Below are 16,113 nucleotides of genomic sequence, written 5' to 3'. Positions count from 1 at the left end.
GTTAATAAGTTATGAAGAAAGAAAAAATGAGCTTACATTACATTGCATTACACTAGGTACCCTGTTAGATAGATTTCATTATCTCAGCGTCAGCCGCCATCCAGTCAAACCCACGAGGTTTGACCGAAAAAAACATAAACACACCACCCTCTCCAAATCCCACTGTCTATATTTTCCACGGTCAAACTTTCCTTGTGCTTCCCAGAAACTCCCTTCAGACCAAAAGAAAAAGGAAACTTGTGTAAGACGTGACCAGCTTCTCTTCTTTCATTTGCTTTCTGCCCACATCATATATCAGCTCCACCTTCCGTCTCCCCCTAACTTTCTTTCTTCTTATCTCTCTCTCTCTCTCTTTCGATGGCTTCCTCTTGTAGCAGCCTGGATACGTCCGCCAATTCCCACCCGCAAAACGCCTTTAGTTTCGCCGCACATCCCTTCATGACGACCTCTTTTTCTGACCTCCTGGCCTCCGGTGGTGCCGACGATGAAAACCCTTCCGCCACTTTCGATGGTGGCGTTGATGCCAAGCGTGGAGGTGGTGGTGGGTTGTCGCTGTCCGATCGGATTGCGGAGAGGACTGGTTCGGGTGTGCCTAAGTTTAAGTCACTTCCTCCCCCTTCACTGCCTATCTTTCCCCCTCCCGTGTCTCCTTCCTCTTACTTTGCTATCCCGGCAGGTCTGAGCCCAGCTGAGCTTTTGGACTCTCCTGTTTTGTTGAACGCTTCTAACGTATGTATCTTTTACATCCTCTGCCCTTTTTTTCTCTGATTCTGCTTTCCAGCTTCCTGTATCCTCTGGTTAGCTTTACCAAAACTTTGTTGACTTGAGCTTTTTCGTTATCTTTGAAATGAAAAAAGGTTACAGATTTACTATCTTTGGATTTTTACTGGTTTCTCGGAAACCAAACAGAGCATAAAACTTATCTTAAAGCTTTCCTTTGGTTTCATCTGTTTCTGTTGCTGAAATATTGGGTTTGTTTCTCTTGCTTTTGTTTGTCTGATTGAACTCTGTTTCATGGAGTTTTCCCTAACTTTTGTTTTTTTTTTTGGCTTGTTTTGATTGATGGTGCTTGTGATTCTTATCTTTTTGTTTTACGTACAGGTTCTGCCATCTCCAACCACTGGAACATTTCCGGCTCAGGCTTTCAATTGGAAATCGAATTCTGGAAACAACCTGCAAAACGTAAAACAGGAAGACAAGAACTACTCTAATTTCACTTTCCAAACCCAGCCAAGGCCAGCCACCTCTTCATCAAGCATGTTTCAATCGTCAACAAACACAATTCAGACTGTATGTAATTATTTTCAATCAGTTCAAGTTACAATTTTCTCCTTGATCTTTTTAAAGATTATTTTTCTTCTAACATTTTGATTGAATTTATTCCGATTTCAGGCACAACAACAAGCTTGGAGTTTCCAAGAGTCTGTAAAGCAAGACGATTTTTCCTCAGGGAAGAGCATGGTAAAACCTGAATACACTCAGATGCAGAGCTTTTCCCCTGAGATTGCCAACATTCAAGGTAACTCTCAAAGCAACAGCGGCTTCCAATCGGAATATACCAAATTCCAGCAGCAACCTCAGTCAATTAGAGAGAACAGAAGATCAGATGATGGATACAATTGGAGGAAATATGGACAAAAACAAGTGAAAGGAAGCGAAAACCCACGAAGCTACTACAAGTGCACGTTCCCCAACTGTCCCACAAAGAAGAAGGTTGAAAGGTCTTTAGATGGGCAGATAACTGAGATAGTTTACAAGGGTAGTCATAACCATCCTAAGCCTCAGTCCACTAGGAAATCATTATCATCTTCTTCATCTTCCATTGTTATTCAGACTTCGAGTGCTGCCAGTGCTGAGATTCCGGATCAGTCATTTGCAACTCATGGCAGTGGACAGATGGATTCTGTTGCAACCCCGGAAAATTCCTCTATATCAGTCGGGGATGATGATTTCGATCAGGGTTCCCAGAAGAGTAAATCTGGAGGAGATGAGTTTGATGAAGACGAGCCTGAGGCCAAAAGATGGTAGGTTTTATTTTCTTATGGTAAAAGATTTTTTTTTTTTTTGAAAGGCATGTTCAAAGATTATTAACATAGATTATGATATATTGTTGACTGTTTCTGCTGAACTAACATCGATATCACTTGCTTCCAGGAAAAGTGAAGGTGAAAATGAAGGAATTTCAGCCCCTGGGAGCAGAACTGTGAGGGAACCTAGAGTTGTGGTTCAAACAACCAGTGACATTGATATTTTGGATGATGGATACAGATGGAGAAAATATGGGCAGAAAGTGGTCAAGGGAAATCCAAATCCAAGGTAAATTTCAGCTTCATCGAACTGTTTATACCTTTCTTAGAACTTTTGAAATATGTGCTCTTTGTTAAAATTCTAGAAGTAGTATTATATTAGCACTGTGAGTTTTATATACCGTTTCTTTCCATTCAAGATTGTTAACATTCGATCATCTATTATTCTCAAACGTATCATCCATAGGATGCCTTAGTTTTTATATGCCTCAAAAAGTGGGTTCTGTCTCTGTCTGCCTTTTGGATTGCATTAGACTCGTTCCAAGAAAGATAAGCTGTAGCTTTAAAGTTTCTTTAGTGGGGAATGCTTCAGTTTTGGCACTCCTGCCTCTTGTTTAAATACCAAGTTCCAGGCTGCAATCTCTTTTTGGTCTTAAACTTTGGAGTCCTCTGTTTCCTTATTGGTTTTGGAGTGCTAACTGCTGGTGCTTACAGGAGCTACTACAAGTGCACACATCCAGGATGTCCAGTGAGAAAGCATGTTGAGCGAGCATCCCATGATCATAGGGCAGTGATCACAACTTATGAGGGGAAGCACAACCACGATGTCCCAGCAGCTCGCGGCAGTGGCAGCCATTCTGTCAATAGACCTTTACCAGACAACAACAACAACAATAATTGTAACAACAATGCAGCAATGGCAATAAGGCCATCAGCTGTTAACAATCACTCTGACCATTCCGTGACCAACCCTCTTCGCAGTTTGAGGCCACCGACAGCCGAAGGGCAAGCACCCTTCACGCTGGAGATGTTGCAGGGGACTGGGAACTTTGGATTCTCAGGATTTAGCAACTCCATGGGGTCTTTCATGAATCAGCCACAACACGTGAACAATATGTTTTCCAGAACCAAGGAAGAACCAAGAGATGAGGTGTTCATCGAGTCTTTACTATGTTGAAATTCGCTCCGACATAGAAAGGTTTTGGACTATAGAGGGGAGTAAAAAAAAATCACAAGAATAAAGAGCTCAGGTTCATTTAATTAATTGCATTCTGTTTGTTTGTTGTATATTCCACAGTATTGGTTTTTGTATATTCAGATTGAGTATGCTAATAGGAGCCGCCTGTAAAAGTTAGTATACCTATTTTTTTATTGTTTTGGGGCCTTCCTCTGTACTCCAGACAAGAACAGGAGAGAGCCCCAAATCATTTGCCTTTTTTTGTATCACACATCATAGTGATCCACTTGCTTTGGAAAATTCCTTTTATATAGTAGACGAGATTGAATACTGCAGTCTGAATCCCTGCAAGATTGTGCAGTTTTTATGGACTTAAAATGCAAACTCGATCTTCCAACAACTTTCCAAACGAAAAGGTTCATTTTCATACGCATCCTTTTTGCTTCCCACCTCCCAGGCCGGCAAATCGCAATCAGGACTCCAGGTTTTTCACATAGCTAATTAGCAACATGCAATCGTCATTAGTTACATAATCAGAATTTTTAATTGGAGGTTTGAACGAGTCAAAAATGTGGAGCTGGGGGGTGGATTTCTTAGTGAACAAGTTAGTCAAGGTCAACTTGCGTACGAATTTCATGCCATATGGGTCCCTTCCAGGGCAGTCGAAAATTACCATTCCATCCTTTGTCGACATTATCAGATAAACTGAATCAGGACATTTTGCAAAGGGCAAATGAGTACGAACAGCAGCAGCCGCAGCCAAGGAGGGATGTGGTGGTGGTGGCGGGACATTTCCGTGGTGCACACGGTGCATTTAAAAGGAAAATTGATGGCTGATGGCCCCCGCAGGCCACCACCGACCTAACAATGCCTATCTGTTTAGTGTCTTGTTCCTTTTAATCCATTTCTTAAGCCCTTGCTAATCTCATCATTGTGAAATAGTTGAATGCAGGGTTAGATCCCAACCATTCCCAACTTTCAAGGTTAAAAGGCTTCTGCCTGGCTTTAACAAAGCACAGAATGTGAAAGCAATGGCCAATTGGCAACAGGCACTGTGCTATAACACTTGTTTATGTTATAAATAGTGTCCCAATCACGAATAAAGTATTTGCAATTTAACAATACATAATATTTGGTCTCATGCAACCATTTATGACAGAATAGAAAATCCTTTTCTAATTTCTATAGAATAGAAAAATAAATAAATAAGTTTTGTAATTTTATTTATAGGATGAAATAGAATAAAACTATAATGAAAATTTTTGCTTTGTGACTATTCTTTGTTAAAAAAATGAACTTAGTATGTTTATTGGATGAATATAAATAATAGATTAATATTAAACTCGTGTTACTAAAAGAAATTATTTCACAAAATAACATAACGTAGAAATTATTATTTAATGGAAATAAAATAAAGAGATTAAATGAAAAATAAGTTTTTTGTAATTTAGTTTATAGAATGAAATAGAGTAAAAATATCATGAAAATGTCTAGTTAATAGCTATTCTTTGTTAAATAATTTATTAGATGAATATAAAGCATAAATTAATGCTAAACTTGTGTCATAAAAGAGAGATTTATGGTATGTTTTGTTCACGTCAGGATATAAATATGAATAGAATCATTATTTTGTGAAAATTAAATAGGAAGGGAATAAATAATTATAGAGTGAATTAAAATATAAATATTGTGAAAATGTTTGATTTATAACTATTCTTAGTTGAAAAATGAACTTATAATATTTTATCGGATGAATTATAAAAAACAAATTAATACTAAATTTGGATGAGAAATTAAAATTACAGTACGTTTTGTTGACGAATAATATAAGATATTAATATTATTAAGAAAAATGAAAAAAAAAATCTTTTAACGTAAGAAAGTATGACACATCGTCGTCGTCGACTAGTAGCCAGCTGGACACCCACCTCGTACCAAAACGTCCCATGCGAAGACACGTCAGATTCCCATTTTACCCTCCGATCCTTCTTTTATTTTCTACTCCTTATCTTGTATTTGGCGCCAAAGCATTTCTTTCAGTTTGGTTTGATTCTTTATCAGTTTATCTCTCGTTCCCGCACCATGGATCCCTTCGCGCTGAAACCCAACATCCTGAAGAACATCCTCGTACGCATTCTTTCCTTCGGGGTCCTCATCTTCGCTGTCCGTTTCGCTTACTTCGTCGCCATCAGGGGTCAATCGTGCGTGGCCGGCGACGACTTCTGCCTCTTCAACGTCCGCCGCGTTTCCTCCGTTCCCGTAAAATCTCAAAAGGGTATTGATTATTACTCCTCCGTTTTTCAAGATTTGATAGCCGAGGGATTTCTTTCTCCCACTTCCAAGTCACTCTGCATCGTCGAGACGCAGACAGGGGAGGAAGTCCACGCCTTGAAAAGAATCGGCGTTTCTGAATCCATCGGGATTTCCAAAAAAGCATCGCCACCGTTGATTTTACGTGGCCAAGCGTGGAATCAGCCGTTCAAAGGGAACACCTTTGACTTCGAGTTTTCGAGCGGTTTGGAACGGTTGGGTTCCCCTGTGGAGTTGGGTTCGGAGATTTGTCGGACGCTGAAACCTGGCGGGTTCTTGGTGGTTCACAAGACGGCCAAAGACGCTTACAGTTTGCAATCATTTCTTGATCTGTTTAATTGCTTGAGATTGATCAGGTCTCGTGAAACCGACGACCCTGATTCTTCCACTACAATCCAGGAGATCGTGATGAAGAAAGAGAGCAAAGAAAGGCAACATTCACCTCTCGATGGCGATTCAGGCGGAAAATGTTCTGTTCGAGAGTTGAGACGGGAAATAATCCGAAATGCGGAGCCTTTGATCAAACAAGAACCGTTAAAACCATGGATCACATTGAAAAGAAACATCAGAAACATCAAATACTTGACTTCAATGGTGGACATTAGCTTTAAACGGAAGTATGTGTACGTAGATGTGGGAGCCAGAAGCTATGGATCAAGTATCGGGAGCTGGTTCAAAAAACAATATCCGAAACAGAACAAAACCTTTGAAATTTACGCTATTGAGGCAGACAAGGCATTCCATGAGGAGTACAAGATGAAGGAAAGTGTTAAGCTATTGCCTTATGCGGCATGGATTAGGAATGAGACATTGTTTTTTGAGATAACCAGGGATCCCAGAAAGAAAAATGCAGTGGAGAAAGGTAGAGGAATGGGGAGGATACACCCGGTTCAGTCATCAATTAGTTACGTGGAGGACGTGGACAAGGTTCAAGGGTTTGATTTAGCAGAGTGGTTGAAAAATGTGGTGTCTGAGAGAGATTTTGTGGTGATGAAAATGGATGTGGAGGGCACTGAGTTTCATTTGATGCCGAGGTTGATTGAGACAGGAGCCATTTGTTTGATTGATGAGGTCTTTTTGGAGTGTCACTACAATAGATGGCAGAGATGTTGTCCTGGCCAGAGGAGTCCAAAGTATCAGAACACATATGATCAATGCGTGGACTTGTTTGATTCTCTTAGAGCTAGAGGAGTTCTAGTGCACCAGTGGTGGTGACCAGTAATCATTGATTTTGTATAAGTTGTTTTTTTTTTCCTTATATATTCCATCTCTGAAGGAGCAATCCACCGATATTTGGTTTTCCTCTTCTGCTACATCCTAAATGGAGCTTTTAGTTCTCCTGGAAGTCAGATTTTCTTTAAGTTCTTTTGATTCAATAGTTTCTTTTGATGAGGTCTTGATTAGGTTGGCTAGGTGTTGGCAAAATTTGATAAGCACCCTAGCTTCTGCTGGTTCAATCAATTGGTTTAAACGCAAATGCTAGTACATGATGTTTGCTCATTTTTTTATATCTTTCCCTATGCCATTGTCATACTTGTAATGCAGCATACATTTACAAGAAATGCAGGTGGCCCTTGTTGGAATTTGTAACCATTTTTATGAGGTCCTTTACTAATTTGGGTGATTATAATAAACCGCATGTGAGCTCTGCATATATGACATGATTCCAAGCCTGCCTGGAGACCAGGCAAGAACATGAATGCCTCCAGGTGAGGGGCATTGGATGTGATTTGACATATGTTTACTATGAGCATGTGGAGGTAAAGAGCAAATAAGATTTCATAGCTCAGCCCCTGCACCCTCTCCCCATTACAAAGACACGAACAAGTGGTGGTGCACATGGAATTTGGGCATCACGTTTAAAAAGTAGAAAAGATTTTGAAGCAGATGCTGATGACAACTGAAACAATGTTGATTGGTCGAAGCAGCCGAGCATTTAACTCAATGGTAAGTGCATGTATTCCTTTGTTAAAAGAGCTAATTTGAATCTCTCATTTGCTAAATCGAAGAAGAAAATGATTTGGCTAACTGCAAATATTTTTGGTAATTGTCACAGATTGATGAAGGCATGCCATGTTGGCTCCCAGGATGACAAGTATGATCAGTTTGAATGTAACACTGGATGTTGAAATTGACTATTTGGCCCAGGTTTGTGGAACAAGTTGATTTGTGGTTGGTGACTATGGTGACGAAAATAGGCGTTGAATTTTAAGTTGGATCTTATTGAGAATCAATTAGACGCAAGTTTTGAGATTTCGATTAAGGGAAAGGCAGGGCTAGCCTCAAACATTCAATGCAGCGTTTGATAATAATGTTGAAATATAATATTTTTATTTTGCCGACAACCAACAAGCATTCGAGTCATTGGTGGAAACTGCATTATTTTGCATATTCGAACACTTTGTGCTTCTTGAGTCAATTTTTTTCTGTCAGATTTTGTGGCTAGAAAAATGCTATGATGCTGCTCTCTATTCAACTTACTCTTTAACAAAAGCCTGAGATAAAAAAATTTACATCGTCCTGGTCAGATACTTTCTATTCTTTGCCTTAATTAGAGAAATTTGTCAGAACTAATTCACTGCAGAAAGATGCAAAAGGTGTGAATTTTTTTTATATTGATTCAAAAACTGGATATCAGAACTTGTGCCTTTCCGGTGAAAGAGAACCTGGGTGTAGTTGCATGCCTTGAATTTCTGTCTGAAAGCAAACAAAGGTACGTCATTTCTCATCCGAATATATATCTACACCACGTTTTTCAGACTAAATGTCGTGAAACATAAAACTGGGCTTAAATGTAAAGAAGTTGAATCCTCAAATCCTGACAATAATCCTTGTACCCCCAATGTTTCTTAATTTTGTTTTAGAGTTGAAGTTTAGTGTCTCAGGCCAAATCTTGAAGATTAGATCGCCTCCCCGATGAGTTTGACATGTAGTTTTGGCTCTGATACTAAAAAACCTGATGCGTGTTTGCACAAAGTTTTACAACTCGTCCAAAATCAACGTGCAAAATGGAAATATTAATGCTTCATTTGCCATCGCCAATCTGCCTCAGCCAAATGGGATTTCTCGTACTCTATCTCTTCCTTTCACTGTCCTCCGTTGGTTCCCAAGGGGCTGAACTGAAACTGAACCCTTTTAGATCCCCAAAAAACAGAAGCAAAGCCTACTTTTTACTGCTTCAATTAATGCAATGATGGAATACTAGTCAGGTTGAGGGTGGTTCAGGTATGGACACATGCGGATCAGGTACCCTACACGTGCTATGCCGTTGGTCAGATCAATTCAAAACCCTAAAGTTCCACGGTTTGGAGATGACCATCTTTACTTCTCTATCCCTCTCTTGTTGCTGCAGCTTTCCATATGCATCCTCCTCAAGCTCTTTGGCCAGCCCTCTATTGTTTCTCAGATCAAGATAGTAATTAAGCTGCTCTATTTGTCCTTATACTTGTCTAATTGCCCTCTTTCCATCAGTTTTTTTTTCCTCAGTCTATCAGTTTTTCGTTGTTTGAGAAATTTACTTTCGAAAGCAGCCTGGCAGGAGGCAAGGCGGATACTGCAGCAAGTTTACTTAGCTGTGATTAAATCAATAGAGAGAATGCTTATGACCTTGTTATCTTTGGAAGGCGTTATGATGATTCATGGTCGATGCATGAGGGACCTCAAGAAATGCGGTGAGCATGACATGTCAGGGAAAGTCGAGAGAATCCAAATCCTCTGTCCCATTCTATGTCCAACCCTTACATGTTGTGGTTTTTATTAGTGATTAATAATGCTCTGACCAGCCGTAATTATCATGAAAAGGTTTTAATTAAGTTTGACTTTTGAAGTGTGGAGTATGTGATGGGATGTCTGAATTGCCTTTATTTCCTCCCAATCCAAGCATCTTGCACGGATAAAAAACAAATGAGGAGGAAATGTTGATCATTCCTTTCAAGAATTTATGATTAGTGTAGGCTCTAGCCAGCTGTAGATAATATATTCGAATCTATGGCTAAATCCCTAGTTTGATAAGTGGTCACTGAGAACCTTCTGCTAATATTTCAAGGGCAAACTTAGAAAAAAATGGGTGCTTGAGAAACATTTCAGGTGTGCAAACCCGTATGATCCTCCTGTCCAATCAGCTATCTAACCTTCCAAAGCCCTTCATCACTCCACCTCTCTCAACCAGCTAAATTTCAATCTCTCTCTCTCTCTCTCTCTCTGGCGATAAACATTTTTTTCTCCGGCGGATTGCCATAACATGCTGACATATTAACTTTGCGAGTCTCTTCTGCTGAGCTGCTACAATGCGTGACAGTATAATTAATGATACCTGGCTATGCCACCCTAACAACAACGTAAGATCGAGGGGTATCTTCCTCGGGGATAGTCCATTCAATTTTGCCACGCCTGTACTTTTCGTTCAACTTTCTGTTTCAGCTCTATTGACTGCCATATTGCAGCTATTACTCACCCCTCTGGGTCAGAGTGCATTTTTCTCACAGATGTTGGTAAGAAATTATCTCTTTTCTTGTTATATATGCAAGGAATTAAGCGTTTAAATACTGTCTAAGTTTTGATGTTTAATTAATGCAACCAGACTGGTATCCTGACGGGACCAACATTCTGGAGTGGTGACCATCCTGTCATTAACATGATTTATCCCCGCAAAAGCCATTATGTCAATAAAACCTTTGCCCTTTTTGGGTGCATGCTGTTTCTGTTTTTAGTTGGAGTGAAGACGGATTTAAGCATGGTTAAGAGAACAGGAAAGAAAGCAGTGATCATTGGGGTTCTATCTTTTGTGGTGCCCATTACTCTAAACACTATCGTTGCTGCCATTATAACGGAAACTATTGAAATGGGTCCAGAAGTACGGAAATCCATATTTTTCATCGCCTCGTTTCAAGCTTTGACTTCCTTTCACGTCGTGGTCTGCCTCCTAGCTGATCTGAATCTACTCAACTCAGAGCTGGGCCGGTTAGCCACGTCTTCTTCTTTGGTTAGTGGCACGTGTTCCTGGTGTTGGGCAATTGTAACCATGACATTCATGCAAGGTCCTGTAGGAAGACAGGAAACCGTGATATGGATGTTCCTGTCTTTGAGCCTCTTGCTGATCGTCATAGCGTACGTCTTGCGGCCTGTCATGCTGTGGATCGTTAGGCGCACAAGTGACGGAAAATCTCTGACAGAGGGTCATATCTTGGCTGTCTTCATGATGATTTTAGGGTGTTCATTCTTTAGCGAAGTTATCGGGCACCACTTGATCATCGGGCCAATGTTTTTGGGCATGGCAACGCCAGAGGGACCGCCATTAGGATCAGCACTGGTTAGTAAACTTGATTCTTACGTTTCGTCTATTCTTCTACCGACCTATTTCACAGTATCCGGCTCTAACGTGAACATCCGAACTGCACATTCGGAGACTGTGGCTATCATCTCGGTTATGGCTGTTTGTAACTTCATCGGAAAACTTTTGTCCACTGTCTTGCCTTCACTTTACTGCAATATGCCCCCTCTTGATGCTTTTTCCTTAGGCCTGATCATGTGTGCCCAAGGCATCACCGATATCTTGGTTCTACAGCATGCAATGCGGCTTGCGGTAAATAATTCTATACCTTTCCATCATCAATTTGTTCTTTTTTCCCCATGATTTTCAGACCACAATGCAATCAACACGCTCCTTTTTGGGCAGCTCATTGACGTAGAATCATATACCATCATGTCGATAACAATGGTTTTGACGACTGGAATCATCACTCCCCTAGTGAAATTTCTTTACAAGCCATCCAAGCAATACCTTTCTCATAAGAAAAGGACCATTGAGCACGCACATCCAGAGACAGAGCTCCGAATGCTGGCCTGTATTTACAGTCAATACCAGACTCCTTCAATCATCAATCTTCTCGAATTATCAAACCCAACAGCAAAAAGCCCCATTTGTTTCTACGTGGTTCACCTCCTGGAGCTCATAGGCCGATCAGCTCCACTCCTCATAACTCACCGGCCAGGCAGAAGGCATCCGGCTCAATTGCAGGGTTCCGAGCACATGATAAACGCGTTCAGATTATACGAGCAGGGCAATGAGGGTTCTGTCGTCGTCAACTTATTCACAGCCGTTTCACCTTACGTCACCATGCATGATGAAATTTGCAGTCTTGCCTTGGAAAAGAGAGTTTCCATGGTGATTATCCCTTTCCACAAGCAATGGAGTACAAGCACTGAAATCGAAGAATTGCCTAAGCCTATCAGATCAGTCAATCAACAGATCCTCCAAAACGCCCCATGCTCGGTCGGGATCTTGGTGGACCGTGGCACGTTGACTGGCACAAGTTCCATGTCAAGTAAAACTATATACAGCATCGGAATGATCTTCATGGAAGGCCCCGATGATCGGGAAGCACTAGCGTACGTCATGCGCATGGGAGAACACCCCAACATAAGCATCACGGTCACCCGTTTGGTCGATTCCAACAAGAAAAAGAAAGAAGCAGGAGACGGCGGCGGCGACACGGAACAAGATGACCGCATCGTCAACGACTTCAGGATCGCGCACGTGGGAAAAAAACACCACGTGTACAAGGAGGAATTTGTGTCCAACAGCGTGGAAACAGTCGAGGTCATCCGTTCCATGGAGAACTCTTATGACCTTCTCTTGGTGGGAAGACGCCACGACACCGAGTCGCCATTGTTCATGGGACTCACCGAGTGGAATGAGTTTCCAGAGCTAGGATTCATCGGGGACATGTTAGCATCTGCAGACTCCGGCTGCGAAGTCTCGGTGCTGGTGGTGCAACAACAAACACTGCCAGGGGCCGGTAGAAGGAACGTCGGCATCTCGAACAACTCGATGGACCAGGATTCATGCACGGTTGTAGATATACCTCGCAAGTATAGTAGAGTTTGGCCATCGTCTTAATTAGAAATTAATCACAAACAATATTTGCAAAATCTTCCATTTAAAGGGGAATTAACCATTGTCTCCTCTTTTTCTCTCTGTCTGTATAAGATTATTATTGGTTTTAGTGACTTTCTTTCGCAATGTCTGCTCTTCTTTCACAAAAATGGTCACATATGGCGAGCGCAGGCCCTTTGGGCTTTCCAGTTAGGATCATGGCTTCTCACTAATGGGGTGCTATGGTTAGAGATTTAGAGGCCTAAGGGGAGGAGACAATACCAAAATAAGAAAAAAAAAATGGTTGTCAAGGTTTATATCATCAAATTTATAAGGTTTTTAAAATATATAAATAGAAAATTTTTTATTTAAAATTGAGAAATGACTAGAATGTAAATATATGAAATCTAAAGATATATTTGTACTTTGTAAATAGGAATGCCATGTTTATGAAATGAGTAAGAATTATCTTAATCTTTTTGTGTAGTTCATGTTCAATGAATTTTTTTTAAGTTACTCCTTGTTAATTACTAAAACGTTATAAGAATATGTACTTGTTACATTAAGATTTTAATTTAATACATTAGAATTAATGTCATAACATTTTGAAGATGATATTTCTGCATTTAACATAAATTTTTTTTTGTATTTTCTTAAAATATCATTTTAACAATTTGCAGATAATCAAAACTTTTACATGGGGGACATGCTTTAACATAACCTCAGATTGAGGGAAACTATAGAAATCATGCCACAGGATCAGGCATTGGCGACTAAGCCCCGTGAACTCAGCCCTTTGGTGACCTATTTCGTCGTCGCCAAACGTCGCACAAGGCTCGATGCAGAGAGGGTTCATGGGGATCTGATCTCCCAACTGATCAAATATTATCAATCAAGCAACCCATCATTGAAATTGGGTTTTGATTAATTTTGTTGGTAAAAAGACAATAGACATGAATCCATGTGATTCTCCTTTTAATGCTGAAAAATTAGTAGTTATAAGAAAAAAATTACTCGAAGAAAGGGAAATCTATGATCTGCCAAAAAAAAAAACTAGCACCAAGGGAAGTCTTGTGTGGTCCAAAACTAATAAAAAAAACACAAAAGGGTTTAGGGTTTGAGAAGGGGATGTGTAAGTTTTGTCTAACATTTATGGTGGGGAATCCATTCTCCATGTGAGGACTGTGTTATACGATAAATGTTCAAGGGGGATTTGCCAGCTTGTTTTGCAATTATTTTTATATGTTAGCGTGGAGATGTCGCTATTTATCAACTTTTGGATTTCGTTTTTATATGAATAAGATAAATAAATAAATTATATATAAATATAAATTATATATATATAAGTTGTCATTTTTGTCGTTTTTGTCTTTTTCCGTCTCTTTTTTTTTTAATTTTTTATTTATATAAGTGTCAATATTAATTTTATATTTTTTGTTATGGTTTGTCTTAATTTTGATTAGACGTATCCCGATGACTAGAGGAAAGAAACGAAGAAGAATAAACTAAGAGAGCGAGGGTCAACTAATTATTAAGGAGTTTGCCAGAGATGGCAAGCACCGTGTTATACCAGCTGTAAGCTGGAAGGAAAGCTAGCAATAATTTAGAGTTTGATGACAAACTTATCTATATTTGTTTCTTTGAAAATGGATGGTTTCAAAACTCTTCCCTAGAGCTCAAAGAATAAATGTAAACTCACAATCATTAATCTTAAACCTTAATCTGTTTTGCTTTCCATAATAATTTAAAGAAATGCCATGCCATGTTCCATCTTGTTGTATATAATTTGAACATTAACAATAGAATAAAGAAAATTCCTTTCTTCATTCAATTAATCACAGCTAGCTAATCATCATTGTGAGTGGTTTGTCACTAATATGTGATGATAAAATATTGATTATCACCAACCAACTACTCTCAAATTATTAAAGAATTAAGCAATTAGTTGAATGATTAATTAAGGTCAATAAGCTCATAGTCAAATTTTGGTATAACTAAGTTTAAGATCGTTACCATAAAAAACCAAAACAATTAATAATCTTTATTTTAGTATACAAACGGAGAATTTTTGACGAAATTTGAACTGCTTTCAATGAAAAATTTTGCCAAAAAAAGTCATTTCTGTAACGTCTAATTAACCCTAGAACTCTCGATACTAATTGAATTAATGCTGCAAAGTGATCAATCAATAATTTATTAAACCTTTTGGCAAATGAAAATCAAACGAATGAATGTGAAAATTATTCCAATGTTGGATCAAATACACACACAGAGACAAGATACTGATATATCATCAGCTTCACGACGACAAATTATTAATATGGAGAACATCACACTAGAAAAGAGAAGGTAGAAGAAGAAGAAGAAAGCATTTGTTTACTTACATCTTGAGGGTGTAAATACAATACCATTAGTACAAATATGTCTCTCTCTCTCCATGAATCATCTATAGGTTTCATCATGAGCAAATGGTGGGATTCCGAATCTGCCATTATTATCCGCAGATCCAAAAAAACCAAAAGGGGATTAAAGTAAATTTTATCCACAAAAACCAATACCCCACGAAAAATTAAAAAGGAAAAGAAAAAAAGACGTCCCCATTGCATGATTGAACCACTGTGATAGTATCCATGGAGATGTGATGAGATCGATGGAGAAACGGGGGCGGGGGGTAAAAAATGACTTTGTTAGTCTTCGGAGATGCTCGCCAGATGAGGCCGCCATACTCCGACACGACCGCTCCGGCGATCCCCACGTGAGGATTTCTTCTCTGAAACGACATTCGATAGATAACGATCGCAGTAGTCTGTAACAACAACATCACTGCCGCTGCACTTCTTGCTCTTGGTCTTGGAGTGCTTTTTATGGTGTACGCCGCTCTTTTTCTTCTCAGGCAAAGAAGACGATGGGATCAAGAAGTATATGCTGCCTCTTTTGAGCTCGGATTCCGGTGAGAGGATCAAGATTTTACGTACTACACCCTGGGAGCAGGGCTTGCTCAGGACGTGGTTGGGGTTGGCCTTGAGGATCTCCCCAGCCGTGACCGGACCCGTGATTTCTTCTACGTAGCCATTCAGGTGGACTATACGGATCAAGTCTAGAGCTCCACAAGGAAGAACACAAGCCAAACAACACCTTAAGCTATTGCCCATGTCTTCTTCTTCGGAAATCAAACTCACCCTTCCTCTCAAGCTTTTCAAACTCGTTCTTATTGCCTCTCCTCTCCTTTCTCTTCCTTGGAATGAATTTGAGATCAAAGGGTGGACAATGTTATATAGCAACAACCGTACTCATATGCACTAAAGTAGGAAAAATATTATAGTTTTATGCTTGATTCAAAATTACGAAAGTGTCCTACTCCTGTTATAAGCACAAAGATATTTTTTATTATTAAAAATATGATAAAAAAACGTAACTCCTCAGCATTAAGTTTTGATTAATTAACCCATCAGCATTAATTAATCCGATATCTGTTTTAATTAACTCATCAAACATTAATTTTTGGCTAACTCATCAACATTAATTAGAAAATGACGAGAAAATTCTTAATACAAAATATAAAATTTCTGTTTTGACTTATTCCGTCAGTATTAATTTAAGAATGTGTTTCATAAAAGAATTATATAATTATATATTATTATATTTATATAAATATGATTAGGTTTCTAATTAAAATTAATCCTTTGAAGTTTGGTTTTCCTAATGCTAGAGCAGCCCATTTAATT

The 16,113-nt window shown here is 39.3% G+C and overlaps 4 protein-coding genes across 4 annotated transcripts; 3 read left to right on the top strand and 1 right to left on the bottom strand.

Moving 5' to 3' along the window:
• Nucleotides 1-212: 212 nt before the first annotated feature.
• WRKY25 (WRKY DNA-binding protein 25) lies at nucleotides 213-3,539 on the top strand. Its single transcript, XM_018128012.2, has 5 exons — nucleotides 213-729; nucleotides 1,102-1,290; nucleotides 1,393-2,024; nucleotides 2,155-2,316; nucleotides 2,742-3,539. The coding sequence occupies exons 1-5, from the start codon at nucleotides 358-360 to the stop codon at nucleotides 3,202-3,204; spliced, it is 1,818 nt and encodes a 605-aa protein (XP_017983501.2). The 5' UTR covers nucleotides 213-357; the 3' UTR covers nucleotides 3,205-3,539.
• Nucleotides 3,540-5,056: 1,517 nt separating this feature from the next.
• On the top strand, nucleotides 5,057-6,996 carry LOC18591044 (uncharacterized). The gene has a single exon (XM_007016948.3). The coding sequence runs from the start codon at nucleotides 5,089-5,091 to the stop codon at nucleotides 6,727-6,729; it is 1,641 nt and encodes a 546-aa protein (XP_007017010.3). The 5' UTR covers nucleotides 5,057-5,088; the 3' UTR covers nucleotides 6,730-6,996.
• A 2,804-nt stretch (nucleotides 6,997-9,800) lies between these two features.
• Nucleotides 9,801-12,412, top strand: LOC18591043 (cation/H(+) antiporter 15). Its single transcript, XM_018126756.2, has 3 exons — nucleotides 9,801-10,004; nucleotides 10,094-11,095; nucleotides 11,189-12,412. Exons 1-3 carry the CDS (start codon nucleotides 9,801-9,803, stop codon nucleotides 12,410-12,412), a joined length of 2,430 nt encoding a protein of 809 aa, XP_017982245.2.
• Nucleotides 12,413-14,607: 2,195 nt separating this feature from the next.
• LOC18591042 (uncharacterized) lies at nucleotides 14,608-15,663 on the bottom strand. Its single transcript, XM_007016946.3, has one exon. It carries the CDS (start codon nucleotides 15,538-15,540, stop codon nucleotides 15,076-15,078), a length of 465 nt encoding a protein of 154 aa, XP_007017008.3. The 5' UTR covers nucleotides 15,541-15,663; the 3' UTR covers nucleotides 14,608-15,075.
• Nucleotides 15,664-16,113: the final 450 nt, after the last annotated feature.

The sequence above is a fragment of the Theobroma cacao genome, chromosome 9 (assembly GCF_053813885.1).
Source record: "Theobroma cacao isolate CCN51 chromosome 9, ASM5381388v1, whole genome shotgun sequence".
Taxonomy (NCBI): Eukaryota; Viridiplantae; Streptophyta; class Magnoliopsida; order Malvales; family Malvaceae; genus Theobroma; species Theobroma cacao.
This window is presented reverse-complemented; position numbering and strand designations above follow the sequence as displayed.

Coding starts and splice junctions, on each gene's coding strand:
- WRKY25 (XM_018128012.2), top strand. CDS start 358: ATGGCTTCCTCTTGTAGCAGCCTGGATACGTCCGCCAATTCCCACCCG. Junction 730..1,101: donor TTTTGTTGAACGCTTCTAAC/GTATGTATCTTT, acceptor TTTTACGTACAG/GTTCTGCCATCTCCAACCAC. Junction 1,291..1,392: donor CAACAAACACAATTCAGACT/GTATGTAATTAT, acceptor TTCCGATTTCAG/GCACAACAACAAGCTTGGAG.
- LOC18591044 (XM_007016948.3), top strand. CDS start 5,089: ATGACACATCGTCGTCGTCGACTAGTAGCCAGCTGGACACCCACCTCG.
- LOC18591043 (XM_018126756.2), top strand. CDS start 9,801: ATGCGTGACAGTATAATTAATGATACCTGGCTATGCCACCCTAACAAC. Junction 10,005..10,093: donor CATTTTTCTCACAGATGTTG/GTAAGAAATTAT, acceptor TAATGCAACCAG/ACTGGTATCCTGACGGGACC. Junction 11,096..11,188: donor AGCATGCAATGCGGCTTGCG/GTAAATAATTCT, acceptor CTTTTTGGGCAG/CTCATTGACGTAGAATCATA.
- LOC18591042 (XM_007016946.3), bottom strand. CDS start 15,540: ATGGGCAATAGCTTAAGGTGTTGTTTGGCTTGTGTTCTTCCTTGTGGA.